The 17961-nt window shown below is 31.9% G+C and overlaps 2 protein-coding genes across 3 annotated transcripts in view; both read right to left on the bottom strand.

Annotated features, from left to right (window-relative positions):
- Nucleotides 1-2967: 2967 nt before the first annotated feature.
- Nucleotides 2968-6857, bottom strand: LOC112011811 (MYB-like transcription factor ETC3). The gene is made up of 3 exons (XM_024044148.2): nt 6665-6857; nt 6438-6525; nt 2968-3579 (listed from the first exon to the last, which is right to left on the bottom strand). Exons 1-3 carry the CDS (start codon nt 6714-6716, stop codon nt 3459-3461), a joined length of 261 nt encoding a protein of 86 aa, XP_023899916.1. The 5' UTR covers nt 6717-6857; the 3' UTR covers nt 2968-3458.
- A 3984-nt stretch (nt 6858-10841) lies between these two features.
- LOC112011867 (transcription factor TRY-like) overlaps nt 10842-17961 on the bottom strand; it is a 9740-nt gene continuing 2620 nt past the window's right edge. The window contains exons 1-3 of one of the 2 annotated variants that reach the window (XM_024069240.2): nt 13948-14150; nt 13722-13809; nt 10842-11042 (exon numbers count right to left, since the gene is read on the bottom strand). In XM_024069240.2, coding sequence (XP_023925008.1) covers nt 10922-11042; nt 13722-13809; nt 13948-13999 — 261 coding nt within the window. In that variant the 5' untranslated portion in view covers nt 14000-14150 and the 3' untranslated portion in view covers nt 10842-10921. Of the gene's footprint in view, nt 11043-13721; nt 13810-13947; nt 14151-17961 lie in introns of those variants that run through there. The other variant, XM_065782154.1, reaches the window with a different exon arrangement.

Raw genomic sequence — 17961 nt, 5'->3', positions numbered from 1 at the left:
AGCATTTCTACGAGAGTGGGAACCAAGTTCCAAGGCCATTCTTACTGCGTTCCACTCCCACCTAACCACCCACTTATAATTAATGATATTGGACCTCCCATTGCACTAACCATGGGAGTAATCATGATCTCTCCACTAACCTTGAGCTATAAATATGAGAAGTTTGAGCAAAAAAGAGGGTTGTTGAAGGGTTCACTGAGAGAGAGAGAGAGAGAGAGAGAGAGAGATATGACCTCATAGAGTCTCTGTGCCGAGGACCACCTATTGTAGGAAATCCTGAACCCACTCTACAAATAAGTTGTGAGCCCAAGTGAGGTTAGCCCCAATAGCCTCATTTTTGGTGCGCACAGCAACAATATCTTTATTTTGAATATTACTATTCTCCATTGTCACAAACCCCAAAAAACTTCTCCTTGAGAAACCCCAAATTTTCATTCTTTTGTGTAGGGCTATTAAAAAGACAAAATGGATCGAAATGGACTGAATAGAATAGATTAAGATCAAAGAGGACTAAACAAGACCAAAGAGGATCGAATAATACTGAACAAGACCAAACAGGACGAATAAGATTGAAGAGGACCGAAAAAGACTGAAAAGGAACGAATAAGACCAAATGGATCGAAAAGACCTAATAAGAGTGAAGAGGACCGAATAAGACATGATAGGACAGAACATGAACGAATGGACGGAATAGGACCGAATAGACTGAACAAGACCGAACAGAACTAATTAGGACCGAATAGGACCCAACATGAACAGATGGACGGAACAGGACCGAATAAGATATAATAAGACCGAATAGGACCAAACATGAACTAATAGACCAAAAGGACCGAATAAGACAGACTAGGACCGAATAAGACCGAAGAGGACTGAACATGAATGAATGGACCAAACAGGGCCAAATAAGACTGAAGAAGACCAAAAAAGATCGAATAAGACTGAACAGAACAATTAAGACCGAATAGGACAGAACAAAAATTAGATATATTTTTTAACTCTGCGGTTTCTATTATTATCTCTTTTTCTTTTAGCTGGCTCAACTTCTCTCTCACTCACAGCCATGCTTTTGTGTGTGATTCTTGGCTAAAAAGTGGCAAAATAAATAAATAAAAACTTATGTTTTTTGCTCTCATTCACACACACTCTCTACCAAATACATATAAACACACATCCCGTATTCACTTACATATTAATCCTCACAAACACAAATTAACTCAAGTTCCACAATTCTCCTTGATTTTTGTGTTCCACCAAAATCCTTTTTCCCCTCCCCCTTTGGTTGAGTTTGGCGTTTTTTCTGTGGGTCCCGTGCATTGTTCCCGGAACCCACAAGTACGGATTTCAGCAAATGTTAAGTTAAAATTGGGTCTCACGGAGTCATTCACACATTTAAAAATTATTTTGCTACAGTATTTTCAGTTTTCAGTTTTCAGCAATAAGCAATATCCAAAGAGACCCTTTGTTTCAAGTGTTGAAAAACTATATGCATCTCATACATATCAAGCACAACTGAATTAAACTAGGATCTACTTTTAATTATGTATATATGACATGTATGCATGAATATGAAATTTGTTAACCAGAAAACATGAACCTTGATACTTCAAACCTGAAAAAACAAAGAACGAATTTTGCGAAAGCTTTATGAATTGTACCACCTTAATCTTCACCTCAACAACTATGCTTATGGTCAAGAAAGTAGGATATTCCTTTGTTGAGAAAACCCATGAAAGCTTGAGAGGATGACAAAAATATGGGTTTTCTCTCTTTTCTTTTGTGTAGTAGACACCCAGGTAGAATTTTTCTCTAAACAAAATTTTCTACATAAAATACTATGCACTATTGTGTGTGTGGCCAACTCTCTAACGAGGGTTTATATACATTGCTTGAGATGGAACCATAGGGAAAAATAAAACTTTGCCCTAATAGGCCTTTTGGCTCTTGTTATTTCTTAACCATCCCAAAATAACCAGTAATTATATTTTATTTTACTATAAAAATATAATTACACTTTAAGATTTATTTAATTAAACAACACATCCCTTGACTGCTTAAAAATTTCCTTTAACCCCTCCATAAAATCTTCGTAGTGAAATAAATTCAAATGGTTATTATCACTTTATTAATACTATATCTTAAGTTCTTGTGTTCCCAATTTAATCTTTTGATTGTTCTTATATTCTTGAAATCTAATTCTATAGAATATAAATTTTTAGTGACTCCTTTCTAAGATGATTATGCCTCGGACTCTAAATAATTAATCCTCATCTAATTTATCTCAAGAGGATATTCTTTGTCCCTTATCCAGATTANTGATTGGCTTGTTCAGTTGTTTGCTAGTTCTAATCTGTACTAGTTTTAGAAATTGAAATTTTTTATCTTCAACTGCGGTTTTGATGTTACGAAAAATATAACAACAAAACAAACGGAGTGTAATATATATATATATATATAGAGAGAGAGAGAGAGAGAGAGAGAGAGAGAGAGAGAGAGAGAGAGAGAGAGAGAGAGAGAGGCGATTCCGAAATAGAATATCATATATATCGATACCAAAATATTCCATTATAGTTACCGGCTCTTTCTAGTATTATTGGTATATGAGGCTCCATTTTTTTTTTTTTTTTTTTTTTATGGACATGAAATATAACATTACTTTAATGACAAGAAAATTTAAAAGGCAATCATAAAATTTTTGTTGTGGTGACAAGTTTAGTTTTTTTTTTTTTTTTTTTTTTTTTTTTTTTTTTTTCTTCTTCTCAAAATAGAGAGAAAAGTGGCAAGTTGGTACTAGTGTAATATGATTTTTATATGATTCCATTTTCTATATCATTGTTATTGTTTTCTAATTACAATATGATGAGGTGACATATCAACATGTTATGAAACAAATTATGTGAATAGAATTATTGAGTCGCAAATAGATAATCAAGTCACAATAAAAATTTCAAAAAAGTTCTAAATATTTTTAATTTTTAACATCTCAGGTAAGAATGACACAAAGTATTGAGATTTGAAAATGTTGAAAAATTCAAAATTTCAACCCCATCAGATTATAGTCATGAAAATTGTAAAAACCAAATGAATGAAACAACATCTGGAGCTCAAATCCTAGCAATCGAGATAAGATTTGACCTAGAACAGTGGTAGCAATGACAACAAAATACGCTGCTATATGCTTTTTGAAATTGATGCCCGATCTGCTTCACTGCAAACCCATGAATATGACAAATTTTTTAAACTTACCCTTATACATAGTTTACCTGTATTTGTCTCACCTGTAACTTTGGCCAATAAAACGTGGGAGGGTGGAGCCAGAGATTGCTTCTTTATTCATTAATACGAGGTTCACAAAAATTTAGAATTCTAATTAAGATTAAAAGACAAAAACAATGAAAGAAAGAAAGAACTTTAATTTCTGTAGCAATTAAAAGTCAATGACCAAAGACTTTATAATTTTATTTCTTATGCACTTTTCTTTTACCAACAACCCCTTCATATTCAAGGTGTCTCATTATCCAAAATCTCTCTACTTCTACAGCATTTCGGCCCGGAATCCGACCAGCTATTAAACCCCACCTGAAAGGAATCTTTATGTGTAAATATTTAACATTACTAGTAAGCACTGACAAGTATGTGAAATATCAAGATCTTTGTGATTCTGTGTATTATTTGGTTCTTTCTGTTTTGGGTTCCAATTCTCCTCATCAATTTTTGTCAGAATATGAACATTGTACTCAAAGGTAAGAATATGAACTTTGTACATTAGAGGGAAAAAAAAAAAAAAAACCTCAACCAGTATATATATGCAGTAGTTAGGTACATATTATAAAAGCAGGTAAAGCCACCACTTTGGCATCTCCTCCATCATGTCTATAAGAATTTTTCTTAGTCTAGGCTAGGTTGAACTGAAGATGGGAACTATTAATGTAGGTTGAACTATGTATACAGTATAGTCTCTTTGGTGTGCAAATGATATCTGAAACCTATACACGTGAATAAGCAAATGGTGTGTTATTTGATTCTCTTGGTATTCCCCTTTTTTATTGCAGGAACATGTCCTAGATTTTGAGCATTCATGTCTTATATACGACTGACAATGATCAAAATTGAGATGATTAAACAAAAGGGCGTGCCCTCTCTCATTCCCACGTGATAGAATTAATATATATATAGCGAAAATGGACAATTTTGGTGTAAAAATAATAATAATTCCCCTAAAACAAGTAGTTTTGGATCTTTGGTTTCTTATTTTCTCATCAAAGTTGACTAAAACAAAACCAATATGCTAAGAATACCAACCACAATAAGTAGTGCTAAGATTTGTAAATTAAACGCTACAAAGAAAAAGGACAAAGTAACTATATACATTTAGAGAACAACCTATAATTAATTCTTATTTTTGCACCAAAAGACACACAGAAATAGCAATAACAATAAATTTGAGGCACTAGTTTTATATGTCATTGGAAAATTCTATGCTGTAGAAGCAACTACTAAGCCTTCTTGGGCGTTTCACATTTAGTAGTCAAAAATCACATGTTAGCATGTTACTTCTACTCAGTACAAAACACTTCTTTTATATATAGACTGACTCATGCTCATGTAATACAGTATTAAATTGTACAAGAAAAAATTATTGGACATGCATGGAATGGATCTTACCTCTTGGTCTATGGTTAAAGATACTATAGTTTTTTTTCAACGAAGATTTTTGGAAAGAAGAAAAAAAAAAAAAAAAAGATGTTTTTACTAATATATATGTCAAAATTCACTAGCCTCTCAATTTTCTGTCTACGAGTTGTCTATTATGGTCATTGGTTTTAGCCCAAAAAAGAAAAGTTTGTATATTATGGGACCCAATTCAATGATTAACGACAAACCATATCTCCCCAATTTAAGAAAAATTATGGTGTCACATTCAAAATCACAATTTTGCCCACAACTCGCTCATATGCCGAGTTGTGGTTGGTGGAGAGCCGATGGTGGAGACACCCTCCACTAACCACAACTCGCCCATGGGGCGAGTTGTGGACAAAGTTGTGGTTTTGGGTGTGGCACCAAAATTACTCCCAATTTAAATGCCATATAGTGTGAAAGAGATATGACAAACATGGTGCCTATTATCACTAATCCAGTTAGGCCCAAAATAGAAAGCTTTTATGTCTTCATATGGAGATGAACCTAGGCATTATCCTTGTACTTCTATACTTCAATATTACTAATGATGTTAATTCACACACACACACACACACACAAAAAGGAAATTGATAAAAGTACAATTTGTACTTAGAAAAAAGCAATATTTTCAAAACTATATATGAACAAATTAAAAAGTTAAAAAAACTAGAAGTAAAAACATCGTAAAATAGCTATATACTAGCTTAGCAATTGTTAAGAATATAAAACTTATTGCTGCAACCACTAGGATTTTGATATGAAAAATATCAAAAACAATCGTTGCAATAACATCGAAGTCATTGCAATAGTTTATGCAAAGTGTTGGAATGAAATTTGAGATAATAAGTTTGTGCTACAAAAAATTTTTGTTGCAATAAACCTTAAATATTTTAATGAAAATTTTGATGTAATAATATATTTGCTATTGCAAAAAACAATTTATTACTTCGAATATCTTGTAGCAATAGGCTATTATTTCATGAATTTTATTACAATAGATTGTAAAGAATTGATAAAAATAATTTCGATTCAAATTATTGCAACGGTATATTTATTGTAATAGTCATTTTTTTATAATTGGAATTAAATCATTGTAATAATATATTCATTGTAGCTTCATGTTTGTCATTGCAATAAATTGTAAAATAATTGATATTTTAGTTATTGCAATGTTAAATTTGTTGCAATAAGCCATCTCTTTAAAATTTCTATTATAATATATCGCAAAATATATAATTGGTATCAAGTTATTACAATAGTTTCTTCCATTTAAGTTATTAAAAAAAATTGATTTCTTCAATTTAAGTTATTGCAAAAAATTTTCTAAATTCAATTTAGTATTAAAATCTCTATTGCAATTGAAAATTATAAATTAATACAACTAATTATTATTAATGTAATAATTTACCATTTTTAAGTTACTATTGCAACGACTTTTAATTTTTAATAGTTTCTTCAATTTAAGTTATTAAAAAAAAATTGATTTCTTCAATTTAAGTTATTGCAAAAAAAATTTCTAAATTCAATTTATTATTAAAATCTCTATTGCAATTGAAAATGATAAATTAATACAACTAATTATTATTAATGTAATGATTTACTATTTTTAAGTTACTATTGCAACAACTTTTAATTTTTAGATGTGATATTATGTCTAATACCACTATACAAATTTTGTTGTATTAACACTTGATGTAATAGACTTATTTTGGTTTAGTGTAAGAACTTTGAGAATGATAGTTTTGTGGTGAACTTACCTCTGTCCAACAAGTCTATACATTCTATAGACGAGATCTTCTTCTTGTTCAGTCATGCTTATAACCTCCCATTTAATACTACTAACCTCTGCCATAGATAAACAAAACAATTAAGGTTTAAAAGGTTTAATCGAAAAGATCAAAAAAAAAAAAAAAAAACCATTATAGAAAACGTATATAAAATGCATAAGAATTGGAAAAAGGAAGAGGGGGATTGGGACACTGACCTTCAGATTCAAAAGTGGTGATTTTAGCTTGTTTTTGGGGACCTTGGACCATGGTTTCTATTAAGAGTGAGGAAGAGAGTTTGAATGGAAAAGAATAAGGGTTGAGAGAATGAAAGAAATCTAGTAAATTGTCTAGAGGAAGTAAAAGATATGATACAGACTAAAGTATACGTGTCTAAAAGTACAAAAGAAGGGGGATAATCTAGAAGATGTCTGGGCTTGTTGACTTGTAGGCTTGCCTTGTAGAATTGTGGTTGATATTGAGGTGGAGGGATGAAACCAAACCTTCTAAAATATGTAGAGTAGAGTAAAAGGGATACAAATATCAGCTGGATAATTAAGCTTTGAAAAAAACTATTATTATATGATCAAATTTAATGGTATTTAAGCTGTAAAGTAACAGTGCGCACTATGACATAATAGTCACTTCGCAGGTATAACTGTGGCGTGTTGACTTGTAGGCTTGCCTTGTAGAATTGTAGTTGATAAAGAGACGGAGGGATGAAACTAAACCTTCTAAAATATGTATAATAGAATAAAAAAAAGATACAGATATCAGCTAGATAAGCTTTGAAAAAACTATTATTATATGATCAAATTTAAAGGTATTCAAGTTATAAAGTAACCAATGCGCACTTTGGCATGATGGTCACTTCACAAATATAAGTTTTTATGAGAGTTGTTTATGAATTGCACACATATTGCAAAAGGGAGAGTTTTTATTATTATTATTATTATCTTGCGGTGACCTACTTGTGACCTAGTCACATTCGTGACTTGCTAGAGGATAGAATTTTAGCTCCTTAGTCTTATTTTAACCCACCTCATTTTGTACCAACCCTAACATATTCCAATTTGCAAGAACAATGTGAGAAAACCTAAAAGAGTAGATTGTGAATTGTGTGAGAGCTTACTGTGCTCATGCCTTTGAGGGAGAAAACTCATTCATTCCTTGTGAGAATCATTTAATCTAACGACATAAATGTAACTAACTCTAAACAATTCCATTATAATAAAATGAATTATAGTGTGTTTTTTTAAAATTAACATTGCAACAAATACAAGAATATCCATGACTGATGACTCGCTACAAATATAAGAATATCACCTTTAGGAATAAATACAATCTCATCATCATATTCATGGCTTGCTAAAATCGACATTGCCACGATATCTTTATTTTGAATATTACAATTCTCCATTGTCACAACACCCAAAAAACTTCTCCTTGAGATTTTCTTTCTTTTGTGTAGGGCTGTTAAAAAGAAAAAATGGATCGGAATGGACGGAATAGAATCGATTAAGACCAAAGGGGATCGAATAAGACTGAACAAGACTGAATAAGATCGAAGAGGACCGAAAAGACTGAAAAAGACCGAATGAGACCGAATGGAACGAAAAGAACCTAATAAGAGCAAAGAGGACTGAATAAGACAGGATAGGACCGAACATGAACGAATAGACCGAATAAGACCGAAGAGGACCGAATGGACCGAACAGGACTGAATAAGACAAAAGTGGACTGAATGGACCGAACAAGACTTAATAGAACTGATTAAGACAGAATAGGACCGAACATGAACGAATGGACCGAACAGGACCGAATAAGATAGGATTAGAGCGAATAGGACCGAACATGAATGAATAGACCGAACAGGACTGAATAAGACAGAATAGGACCAAACAGGACCGAATAAGAGCAAAGAAGACTGAACATGAATGAATGGACCAAACAGGACTAAATAAGACTGAAGAAGACCAAAAAAGATCGAATACTGAACAGAACCAATTAAGACCGAATAGGACAGAACAAATTTTTTTTTTTTTTTTTTTTTTTTTTAACTCCGCGGTTTCTATTATTATCTCTTTTTCTTTCAGCTGGCTCAACTTCTCTCTCGCTCACAGCCATGCTTTTGTGTGTGATTCTTGGCTAAAAAGAGGCAAAATAAATAAATAAAAACTAATGTTTTTTTGCTCTCATTCACACACCACACTCTCTACCAAATACGTATAAACAAACATTCCTCACAATTCACAAACACAAATTAACTCAAGTTCTACAATTCTCCTTGATTTTTGTGTTCCACCAAAATCCTTTTTCCCCTCCCTCTTTGTTTCAAGTGTTGAAAAACTATATGCATCTCATACATATCAAGCACAACTGAATTAAACTAGGATCTACTTTTAATTATGTATATATGACATGTATGCTTGAATATGAAATTCGTTAACCAGAAAACATGTACCTTGATAATTCAAACCTGAAAAAACAAAGAACGAATTTTGCGAAAGCTTTATGAATTGTACCACCTTAATCTTCACCTCAATAACTATGCTTATGGTCAAGAAAGTAGGCTATTCCTTTGTTGAGAAAACCCATGAAAGTTTGAGAGGATGACAAAAATATGGGTTTTCTCTCTTTTCTTTTGTGTAGTTGCCACCCAGGTAGAATTTTTCTCTAAACAAAATTTTCTACATAAAATACTATGCACTATTGTGTGTGCGACCAACGCTCTAACGAGGGTTTATATACATTGCTTGAGATGGAACCATAGGGAAAAATAAAACTTTGCTCTAATAGGCCTTTTGGCTCTTGTTATTTCTTAACTATCCCAAAATAACCAGTGATTATATTTTATTTTACTATAAAAATATAATAACACTTTAAGATTTATTTAATTAAACAACACATCCCTTGACTGCTTAAAAGTTTCCTTTAACCCCTCCATGAAATCTTTATAGTGAAATAAATTCAAATGGTTATTATCACTTTATTAATACTATATCTTGTGTTCCCAATTTAATCTTTTGATTGTTCTTATATTCTTGGAATCTAATTTTATAGAATATAAATTTTTAGTGACTCCTTTCTAAGATGATCGAGCCTCGGATTCTAAATAATTAATCATCATCTAATTTATCTCAAGAGGATATTCTTTGTCTCTTATCGAGATTATGGTTACATTTTGTATAACAATATTTCCGCAATGCTACATGTGATATTGACCGTACAAGGTCTCACTCCTATATACATCAAAGTAACATACACTACATGTTTGAGTCCTCCTCTTTCTCTAGATTAAGGGTTAAAAGATAGGGCTATTTAAAAAAGCTGGTGGACCAAACTAATCGATCAGATAGACCATTCTAATTAGTTTTGGTCAGTTTTTTGCTATTTCTAATCTATACTAGTTTTTGGCATCACAACCAGTTTTCAAGCTAAGTTATGGGGGCTTTGGGATGGCCTAACCTTATGTGTTGAGCATAATTTTAGCGCTGTTGAAGTGGAGCTAGATGCGAGAGCTGTCTTAGATGTCATTACCTCCCCGGTTTGCTCTAACAGCCTAATCACACCTTTGGTGAATGATTGTAAGCAGTTGGCTAGCCGTATTCCCTGGATTAGGTTCAATCACTGCTACCGTGAAGCGAATAGGAGTGCTGACAAGCTTGCCAGGATGGGTGCTATTCAAGAGAGGCCTTTTGCTTTTTTCTTAAGTCTGCCTGTGGACGCTGTTGGTATTTTTAGATCAAAGATGTTTGGTGTGACCATGCCCAGGGTCTGTCCTGAGGCTGTGGTTTCGGTTTAGCTGGTTTTTTAATTTTCTTTCTTTACCAAAAAAAAAAAATCTATTTTTCAAAATAGAGAGAAAAGTGGCAAGTTGGTACTAGTGCAATATCATTTTTATATGATTCCATTTTTTTATATCATTGTTATTGTTTTCTAATTACAATATGATGAGGTGACATATCAACATGTTATGAAACAAATTATGTGAATAGAATTATTGAGATGCAAATAGAAAGCATCGAGATTTGAAAATGTTGAAAAATTCAAAATTTCAACCCCATCAGATTATAGTCATGAAAATTGTAAAAACTAGATGAATGAAACAACATCTAGATCTCAAATCCTAGCAATCGAGATAAGATTTGACCTAGAACAGTGGTAGCAATGACAACAAAATATGCTGCTATATGCTTTTTGAAATTGATGCCCGATCTGCTTCACTACAAACCCATGAATATGACAAATTTTTAAACTTACCCTTATACATAGTTTACCTGTATTTCTCTCACCTGTAACTTTGGCCAATAAAACATGGGAGGGTGGAGCTAGAGATTGCTTCTTTATTCATTAATACGATGTTTGCATAAATTTAGAATTCTAATCAAGATTAAAAGACAAAAACAATGAAAGAAAGAAAGAACTTTAATTTCTGTAGCAATTAAAAGTCAATGACCAAAGACTTTATAATTTTATTTCTTATGCACTTTTCTTTTACCAACAACCCCTTCATATTCAAGGTGCCTCATTATCCAAAATCTCTCAACTTCTATAGCATTTCGGCCCGGAATCCGACCAGCTATTAAATCCCACCTGAAAAGAATCTTTATGTGTAAATATTTAACATTACTAGTAAGCCCTGACAAGTATGTGAAATATCAAGATCTTTGTGATTCTGTGTATTATTTTGGTTCTTTCTGTTTTGGGTTCCAATTCTCCTCATCAATTTTTGTCAGAATATGAACATTGTACTCAAAGGTAAGAATATGAACTTTGTACATTAGAGGGAAAAAAAATAAAATAAAATAAAATAAACTCAACCAATATATATACACTAGTTAGGTACATATTATAAGAGCAGGTAAAGCCACCACTTTGGCATCTCCTCCATCATGTCTATAAGAAGTTTTCTTAGTCTAGGCTTGGTTGAATTGAAGATGGGAACTATTAATGTAGGTTGAACTATGTATACAGTATAGTCTCTTTGGTGTGCAAATGATACCTGAAACCTATACACGTGAATAAGCAAATGGTGTGTTATTTGATTCTCTTGGTATTCCCCTTTTTTATTGCAGGAACATGTCCTAGATTTTGAGCATTCATGTCTTATATACGACTGACAATGATCAAAATTGAGATGATTAAACAAAAGGGCGTGCCCTCTCTCATTCCCACATGATAGAATTAATATATATATATATAGCGAAAATGGACAATTTTGGTGTAAAAATAATAATAATTCCCCTAAAACAAGTAGTTTTGGATCTTTGGTTTCTTATTTTCTCATCAGAGTTGACTAAAACAAAACCAATATGCTAAGAATACCAACCACAATAAGCAGCGCTAAGATTTGTAAATTAAACACTACAAAGAAGAAGGACAAAGTAACTATATACATTTAGAGAACAACCTATAATTAATTCTTATTTTTGCACCAAAAGACACACAGAAATAGCAATAACAATAAATTTGAGGCATTGGTTTTATATGTCATTGGAAAATTCTGTGCTGCAGAAGCAACTACTAAGCCTTCTTGGGCGTTCCACATTTAGTAGTCAAAAATCACATGTTAGCATGTTACTTCTACTCAGTACAAAACACTTCTTTTATATATAGACTGACTCATGCCCATGTAATACAGTATTAAATTGTACAAGAAAAAATTTTTGGACATGCATGGAATGGATCTTGCCTCTTGGTCTATGGTTAAAGATACTATAGTTTTTTTTGAACAAAGATTTTTGGAAAGAAGAAAATAAAAAAAAGATGTTTTTACTAATATATATGTCAAAATTCACTAGCCTCTCAATTTTTTGTTTGCGAGTTGTCTGTTATTGTTATTGGTTTTAGCCCAAAAAGAAAAGTTTGTATATTATGGGACCCAATTCAATGATTAACGGCAAACCATATCTCCCCAATTTAAGAAAAATTCTGGTGTCACATTCAAAATCACAACTTTGCTCACAACTCGCCCATGTGCCGAGTTGTTGTTGGTGGAGAGGCGATGGTGGAGACACCCTCCACTAACAACAACTCGCCCATGGGTCCCCCCCCCCCCCCCCCCCCACACACACACACAAAAGGAAATTGATAAAAGTACAATTTGTACTTAGAAAAAAGCAATATTTTCAAAACTATATATGAACAAATTAAAAAGTTAAAAAAACTAGAAGTAAAAACATCGTAAAATAGCTATATACTAGCTTAGCAATTGTTAAGAATATAAAACTTATTGCTGCAACCACTAGGATTTTGATATGAAAAATAACAAAAACAATCGTTGCAATAACATCGAAGTCATTGCAATAGTTTATACAAAGTGTTGGAATGAAATTTGAGGTAATAAGTTTGTGCTACAAAAAATTTTTGTTGCAATAAACCTTAAATATTTTAATGAAAGTTTTGATGTAATAATATATTTGCTATTGCAATAAACGATTTATTACTTCGAATATCTTGTAGCAATAGGCTATTATTTCATGAATTTTATTACAATTGATTGTAAAGAATTGACAAAAATAATTTGGATTCAAATTATTGCAACGGTATATTTATTGTAATAGTCATTTTTTTCATATTTTTTCTTACAATATATTGTAAAATAATTGGAATTAAATCATTGTAATAATATATTCATTGTAGCTTCATGTTTGTCATTGCAATAGATTGTAAAATAATTGATATTTTAGTTATTGCAATGTTAAATTTGTTGCAATAAGCCATCTCTTTAAAATTTCTATTATAATATATCGCAAAATATATAATTGGTATCAAGTTATTACAATAGTTTCTTCCATTTAAGTTATTAAAAAAAATTGATTTCTTCAATTTAAGTTATTGCAAAAAAATTTCTAAATTCAATTTAGTATTAAAATCTCTATTGCAATTGAAAATTATAAATTAATACAACTAATTATTATTAATGTAATAATTTACTATTTTTAAGTTACTATTGCAACGACTTTTAATTTTTAATAGTTTCTTTAGTTTAAGTTATTAAAAAAAAAAATTGATTTCTTCAATTTAAGTTATTGCAAAAAAATTTCTAAATTCAATTTATTATTAAAATCTCTATTGCAATTGAAAATGATAAATTAATACAACTAATTATTATTAATGTAATGATTTACTGTTTTTACGACTTTTAATTTTTAGATGTGATATTATGTCTAATACCACTATACAATTTTTGTTGTATTAACACTTGATGTAATAGACTTATTTTGGTGTAGTGTAAGAACTTTGAGAATGATAGTTTTGTGGTGAACTTACCTTTGTCCAACAAGTCTATACATTCTATAGACGAGATCTTCTTCTTGTTCAGTCATGCTTATAACCTCCCATTTAATACTACTAACCTCTGCCACAGATAAACAAAACAATTAAGGTTTAAAAGGTTTAATCGAAAAGATCAAAAAAAAAAAAAAAAACCATTATAGAAAACGTATATAAAATGCATAAGAATTGGAAAAAGGAAGAGGGGGATTGGGACACTGACCTTCAGATTCAAAAGTGGTGATTTTAGCTTGTTTTTGGGGACCTTGGACCATGGTTTCTATTAAGAGTGAGGAAGAGAGTTTGAATGGAAAAGAATAAGGGTTGAGAGAATGAAAGAAATCTAGTAAATTGTCTAGAGGAAGTAAAAGATATGATACAGACTAAAGTATACGTGTCTAAAAGTACAAAAGAAGGGGGATAATCTAGAAGATGTCTGGGCTTGTTGACTTGTAGGCTTGCCTTGTAGAATTGTGGTTGATATTGAGGTGGAGGGATGAAACCAAACCTTCTAAAATATGTAGAGTAGAGTAAAAGGGATACAAATATCAGCTGGATAATTAAGCTTTGAAAAAAACTATTATTATATGATCAAATTTAATGGTATTTAAGCCATAAAGTAACAGTGCGCACTATGACATAATAGTCACTTCACAACTATAACTGCGGCGTGTTGACTTGTAGGCTTGCCTTGTAGAATTGTAGTTAATAAAGAGACGGAGGGATGAAACTAAACCTTCTAAAATATGTATAATAGAATAAAAAAAGATACAGATATCAGCTAGATAAGCTTTGAAAAAACTATTATTATATGATCAAATTTAAAGGTATTCAAGTTATAAAGTAACCAATGCGCACTTTGGCATGATGGTCACTTCACAAATATAAGTTTTTATGAGAGTTGTTTATGAATTGCACACATATCACAAAAGGGAGAGTTTTTATTATTATTATTATCTTGCCGTGACCTACTTGTGACCTAGTCACATTCGTGACTTGCTAGAGGATAGAATTTTAGCTCCTTAGTCTTATTTTAACCCACCTCATTTTGTACCAACCCTAACATATTCCAATTTGCAAGAACAATGTGAGAAAACCTAAAAGAGTAGATTGTGAATTGTGTGAGAGCTTACTGTGCTCATGCCTTTGAGGGAGAAAACTCATTCATTCCTTGAGAGAATCATTTAATCTAACGACATAAATGTAACTAACTATAAACAATTCCATTATAATAAAATGAATTATAGTGTGTTTTCTTAAAATTAACATTGCAACAAATACAAGAATATCCATGACTGATGACTCGCTACAAATATAAGAATATCACCTTTAGGAATAAATACAATCTCATCATCATATTCATGGCTTGCTAAAATCAACATTGCCACGATATCTTTATTTTGAATATTACAATTCTCCATTGTCACAACACCCAAAAAACTTCTCCTTGAGATTTTCTTTCTTTTGTGTAGGGCTGTTAAAAAGAAAAAATGGATCGGAATGGACGGAATAGAATCGATTAAGACCAAAGGGGATCGAATAAGACTGAACAAGACCGAATAAGATCGAAGAGGACCAAAAAGACTGAAAAAGACCGAATAAGACCGAATGGAACGAAAAGAACCTAATAAGAGCAAAGAGGACTGAATAAGACAGGATAGGACCGAACATGAACGAATAGACCGAATAAGACCGAAGAGGACCGAATGGACCGAACAGGACTGAATAAGACAAAAGTGGACTGAATGGACCGAACAAGACTTAACAGAACTGATTAAGACAGAATAGGACCGAACATGAACGAATGGACCGAACAGGACCGAATAAGATAGGATAAGAGCGAATAGGACCGAACATAAATGAATAGACCGAACAGGACTGAATAAGACAGAATAGGACCAAACAGGACCGAATAAAGCAAAGAAGACTGAACATGAATGAATGGACCAAACAGGACTAAATAAGACTGAAGAAGACCAAAAAAGATCGAATACTGAACAGAACCAATTAAGACCGAATAGGACAGAACAAAAATTATATTTTTTTTTTTAACTCCGCGGTTTCTATTATTATCTCTTTTTCTTTCAGCTGGCTCAACTTCTCTCTCGCTCACAGCCATGCTTTTGTGTGTGATTCTTGGCTAAAAAGAGGCAAAATAAATAAATAAAAACTAATGTTTTTTTGCTCTCATTCACACACCACACTCTCTACCAAATACGTATAAACAAACATTCCTCACAATTCACAAACACAAATTAACTCAAGTTCTACAATTCTCCTTGATTTTTGTGTTCCACCAAAATCCTTTTTCCCCTCCCTCTTTGTTTCAAGTGTTGAAAAACTATATGCATCTCATACATATCAAGCACAACTGAATTAAACTAGGATCTACTTTTAATTATGTATATATGACATGTATGCTTGAATATGAAATTCGTTAACCAGAAAACATGTACCTTGATAATTCAAACCTGAAAAAACAAAGAACGAATTTTGCGAAAGCTTTATGAATTGTACCACCTTAATCTTCACCTCAATAACTATGCTTATGGTCAAGAAAGTAGGCTATTCCTTTGTTGAGAAAACCCATGAAAGTTTGAGAGGATGACAAAAATATGGGTTTTCTCTCTTTTCTTTTGTGTAGTTGCCACCCAGGTAGAATTTTTCTCTAAACAAAATTTTCTACATAAAATACTATGCACTATTGTGTGTGCGACCAACGCTCTAACGAGGGTTTATATACATTGCTTGAGATGGAACCATAGGGAAAAATAAAACTTTGCTCTAATAGGCCTTTTGGCTCTTGTTATTTCTTAACTATCCCAAAATAACCAGTGATTATATTTTATTTTACTATAAAAATATAATAACACTTTAAGATTTATTTAATTAAACAACACATCCCTTGACTGCTTAAAAGTTTCCTTTAACCCCTCCATGAAATCTTTATAGTGAAATAAATTCAAATGGTTATTATCACTTTATTAATACTATATCTTGTGTTCCCAATTTAATCTTTTGATTGTTCTTATATTCTTGGAATCTAATTTTATAGAATATAAATTTTTAGTGACTCCTTTCTAAGATGATCGAGCCTCGGATTCTAAATAATTAATCATCATCTAATTTATCTCAAGAGGATATTCTTTGTCTCTTATCGAGATTATGGTTACATTTTGTATAACAATATTTCCGCAATGCTACATGTGATATTGACCGTACAAGGTCTCACTCCTATATACATCAAAGTAACATACACTACATGTTTGAGTCCTCCTCTTTCTCTAGATTAAGGGTTAAAAGATAGGGCTATTTAAAAAAGCTGGTGGACCAAACTAATCGATCAGATAGACCATTCTAATTAGTTTTGGTCAGTTTTTTGCTATTTCTAATCTATACTAGTTTTTGGCATCACAACCAGTTTTCAAGCTAAGTTATGGGGGCTTTGGGATGGCCTAACCTTATGTGTTGAGCATAATTTTAGCGCTGTTGAAGTGGAGCTAGATGCGAGAGCTGTCTTAGATGTCATTACCTCCCCGGTTTGCTCTAACAGCCTAATCACACCTTTGGTGAATGATTGTAAGCAGTTGGCTAGCCGTATTCCCTGGATTAGGTTCAATCACTGCTACCGTGAAGCGAATAGGAGTGCTGACAAGCTTGCCAGGATGGGTGCTATTCAAGAGAGGCCTTTTGCTTTTTTCTTAAGTCTGCCTGTGGACGCTGTTGGTATTTTTAGATCAAAGATGTTTGGTGTGACCATGCCCAGGGTCTGTCCTGAGGCTGTGGTTTCGGTTTAGCTGGTTTTTTAATTTTCTTTCTTTACCAAAAAAAAAAAATCTATACTAGTTTTAGAAATTGAAAATTTTTATCTTCTGATGCGGTTTTGATGTTGTGAAAAATATAACAACAAAACAAAGAAAGTGTAATATATATATATATATATATATAGAGAGAGAGAGAGAGAGAGAGAGGTAATTCCGATATAGAATATCAATATATATCGATATCAAAATATTCATTATAGTTACCAGCCCTATCGATATCAAAATATTCCATTATAGTTACCAGCCCTTTCTAGTATTAACAGTATATAAGGCTCCAATTTTTTTTTTTTTTTTGATGGACATGAAATATAACATTAATTTAGTGACAATAAAATTTAAAAGGCAATCATAAAATTTTTCACAATTTATCATTTGTTGTGGTGACAAGTTAGGGTTTTTTTTTTTTTTTTTTT

This window comes from Quercus suber, unplaced genomic scaffold (assembly GCF_002906115.3).
Source record: "Quercus suber isolate HL8 unplaced genomic scaffold, Cork oak 2.0 scaffold_291, whole genome shotgun sequence".
Classification (NCBI taxonomy): Eukaryota; Viridiplantae; Streptophyta; class Magnoliopsida; order Fagales; family Fagaceae; genus Quercus; species Quercus suber.
The sequence above is the reverse complement of the archived record's forward strand: the minus strand, read 5'-3'. Positions and strand labels throughout refer to the sequence as shown.

Bases quoted from the DNA above. Each gene is read 5' to 3' on its own strand.
- LOC112011811 (XM_024044148.2), bottom strand. From the start codon at position 6,716: ATGGTCCAAGGTCCCCAAAAACAAGCTAAAATCACCACTTTTGAATCT. The intron at 6,526-6,664 runs GTCAGTGTCCCA...TATCTATGGCAG, and splicing joins CACCACTTTTGAATCTGAAG to AGGTTAGTAGTATTAAATGG. The intron at 3,580-6,437 runs GTAAGTTCACCA...GATTCCTTTCAG, and splicing joins TATAGACTTGTTGGACAGAG to GTGGGGTTTAATAGCTGGTC.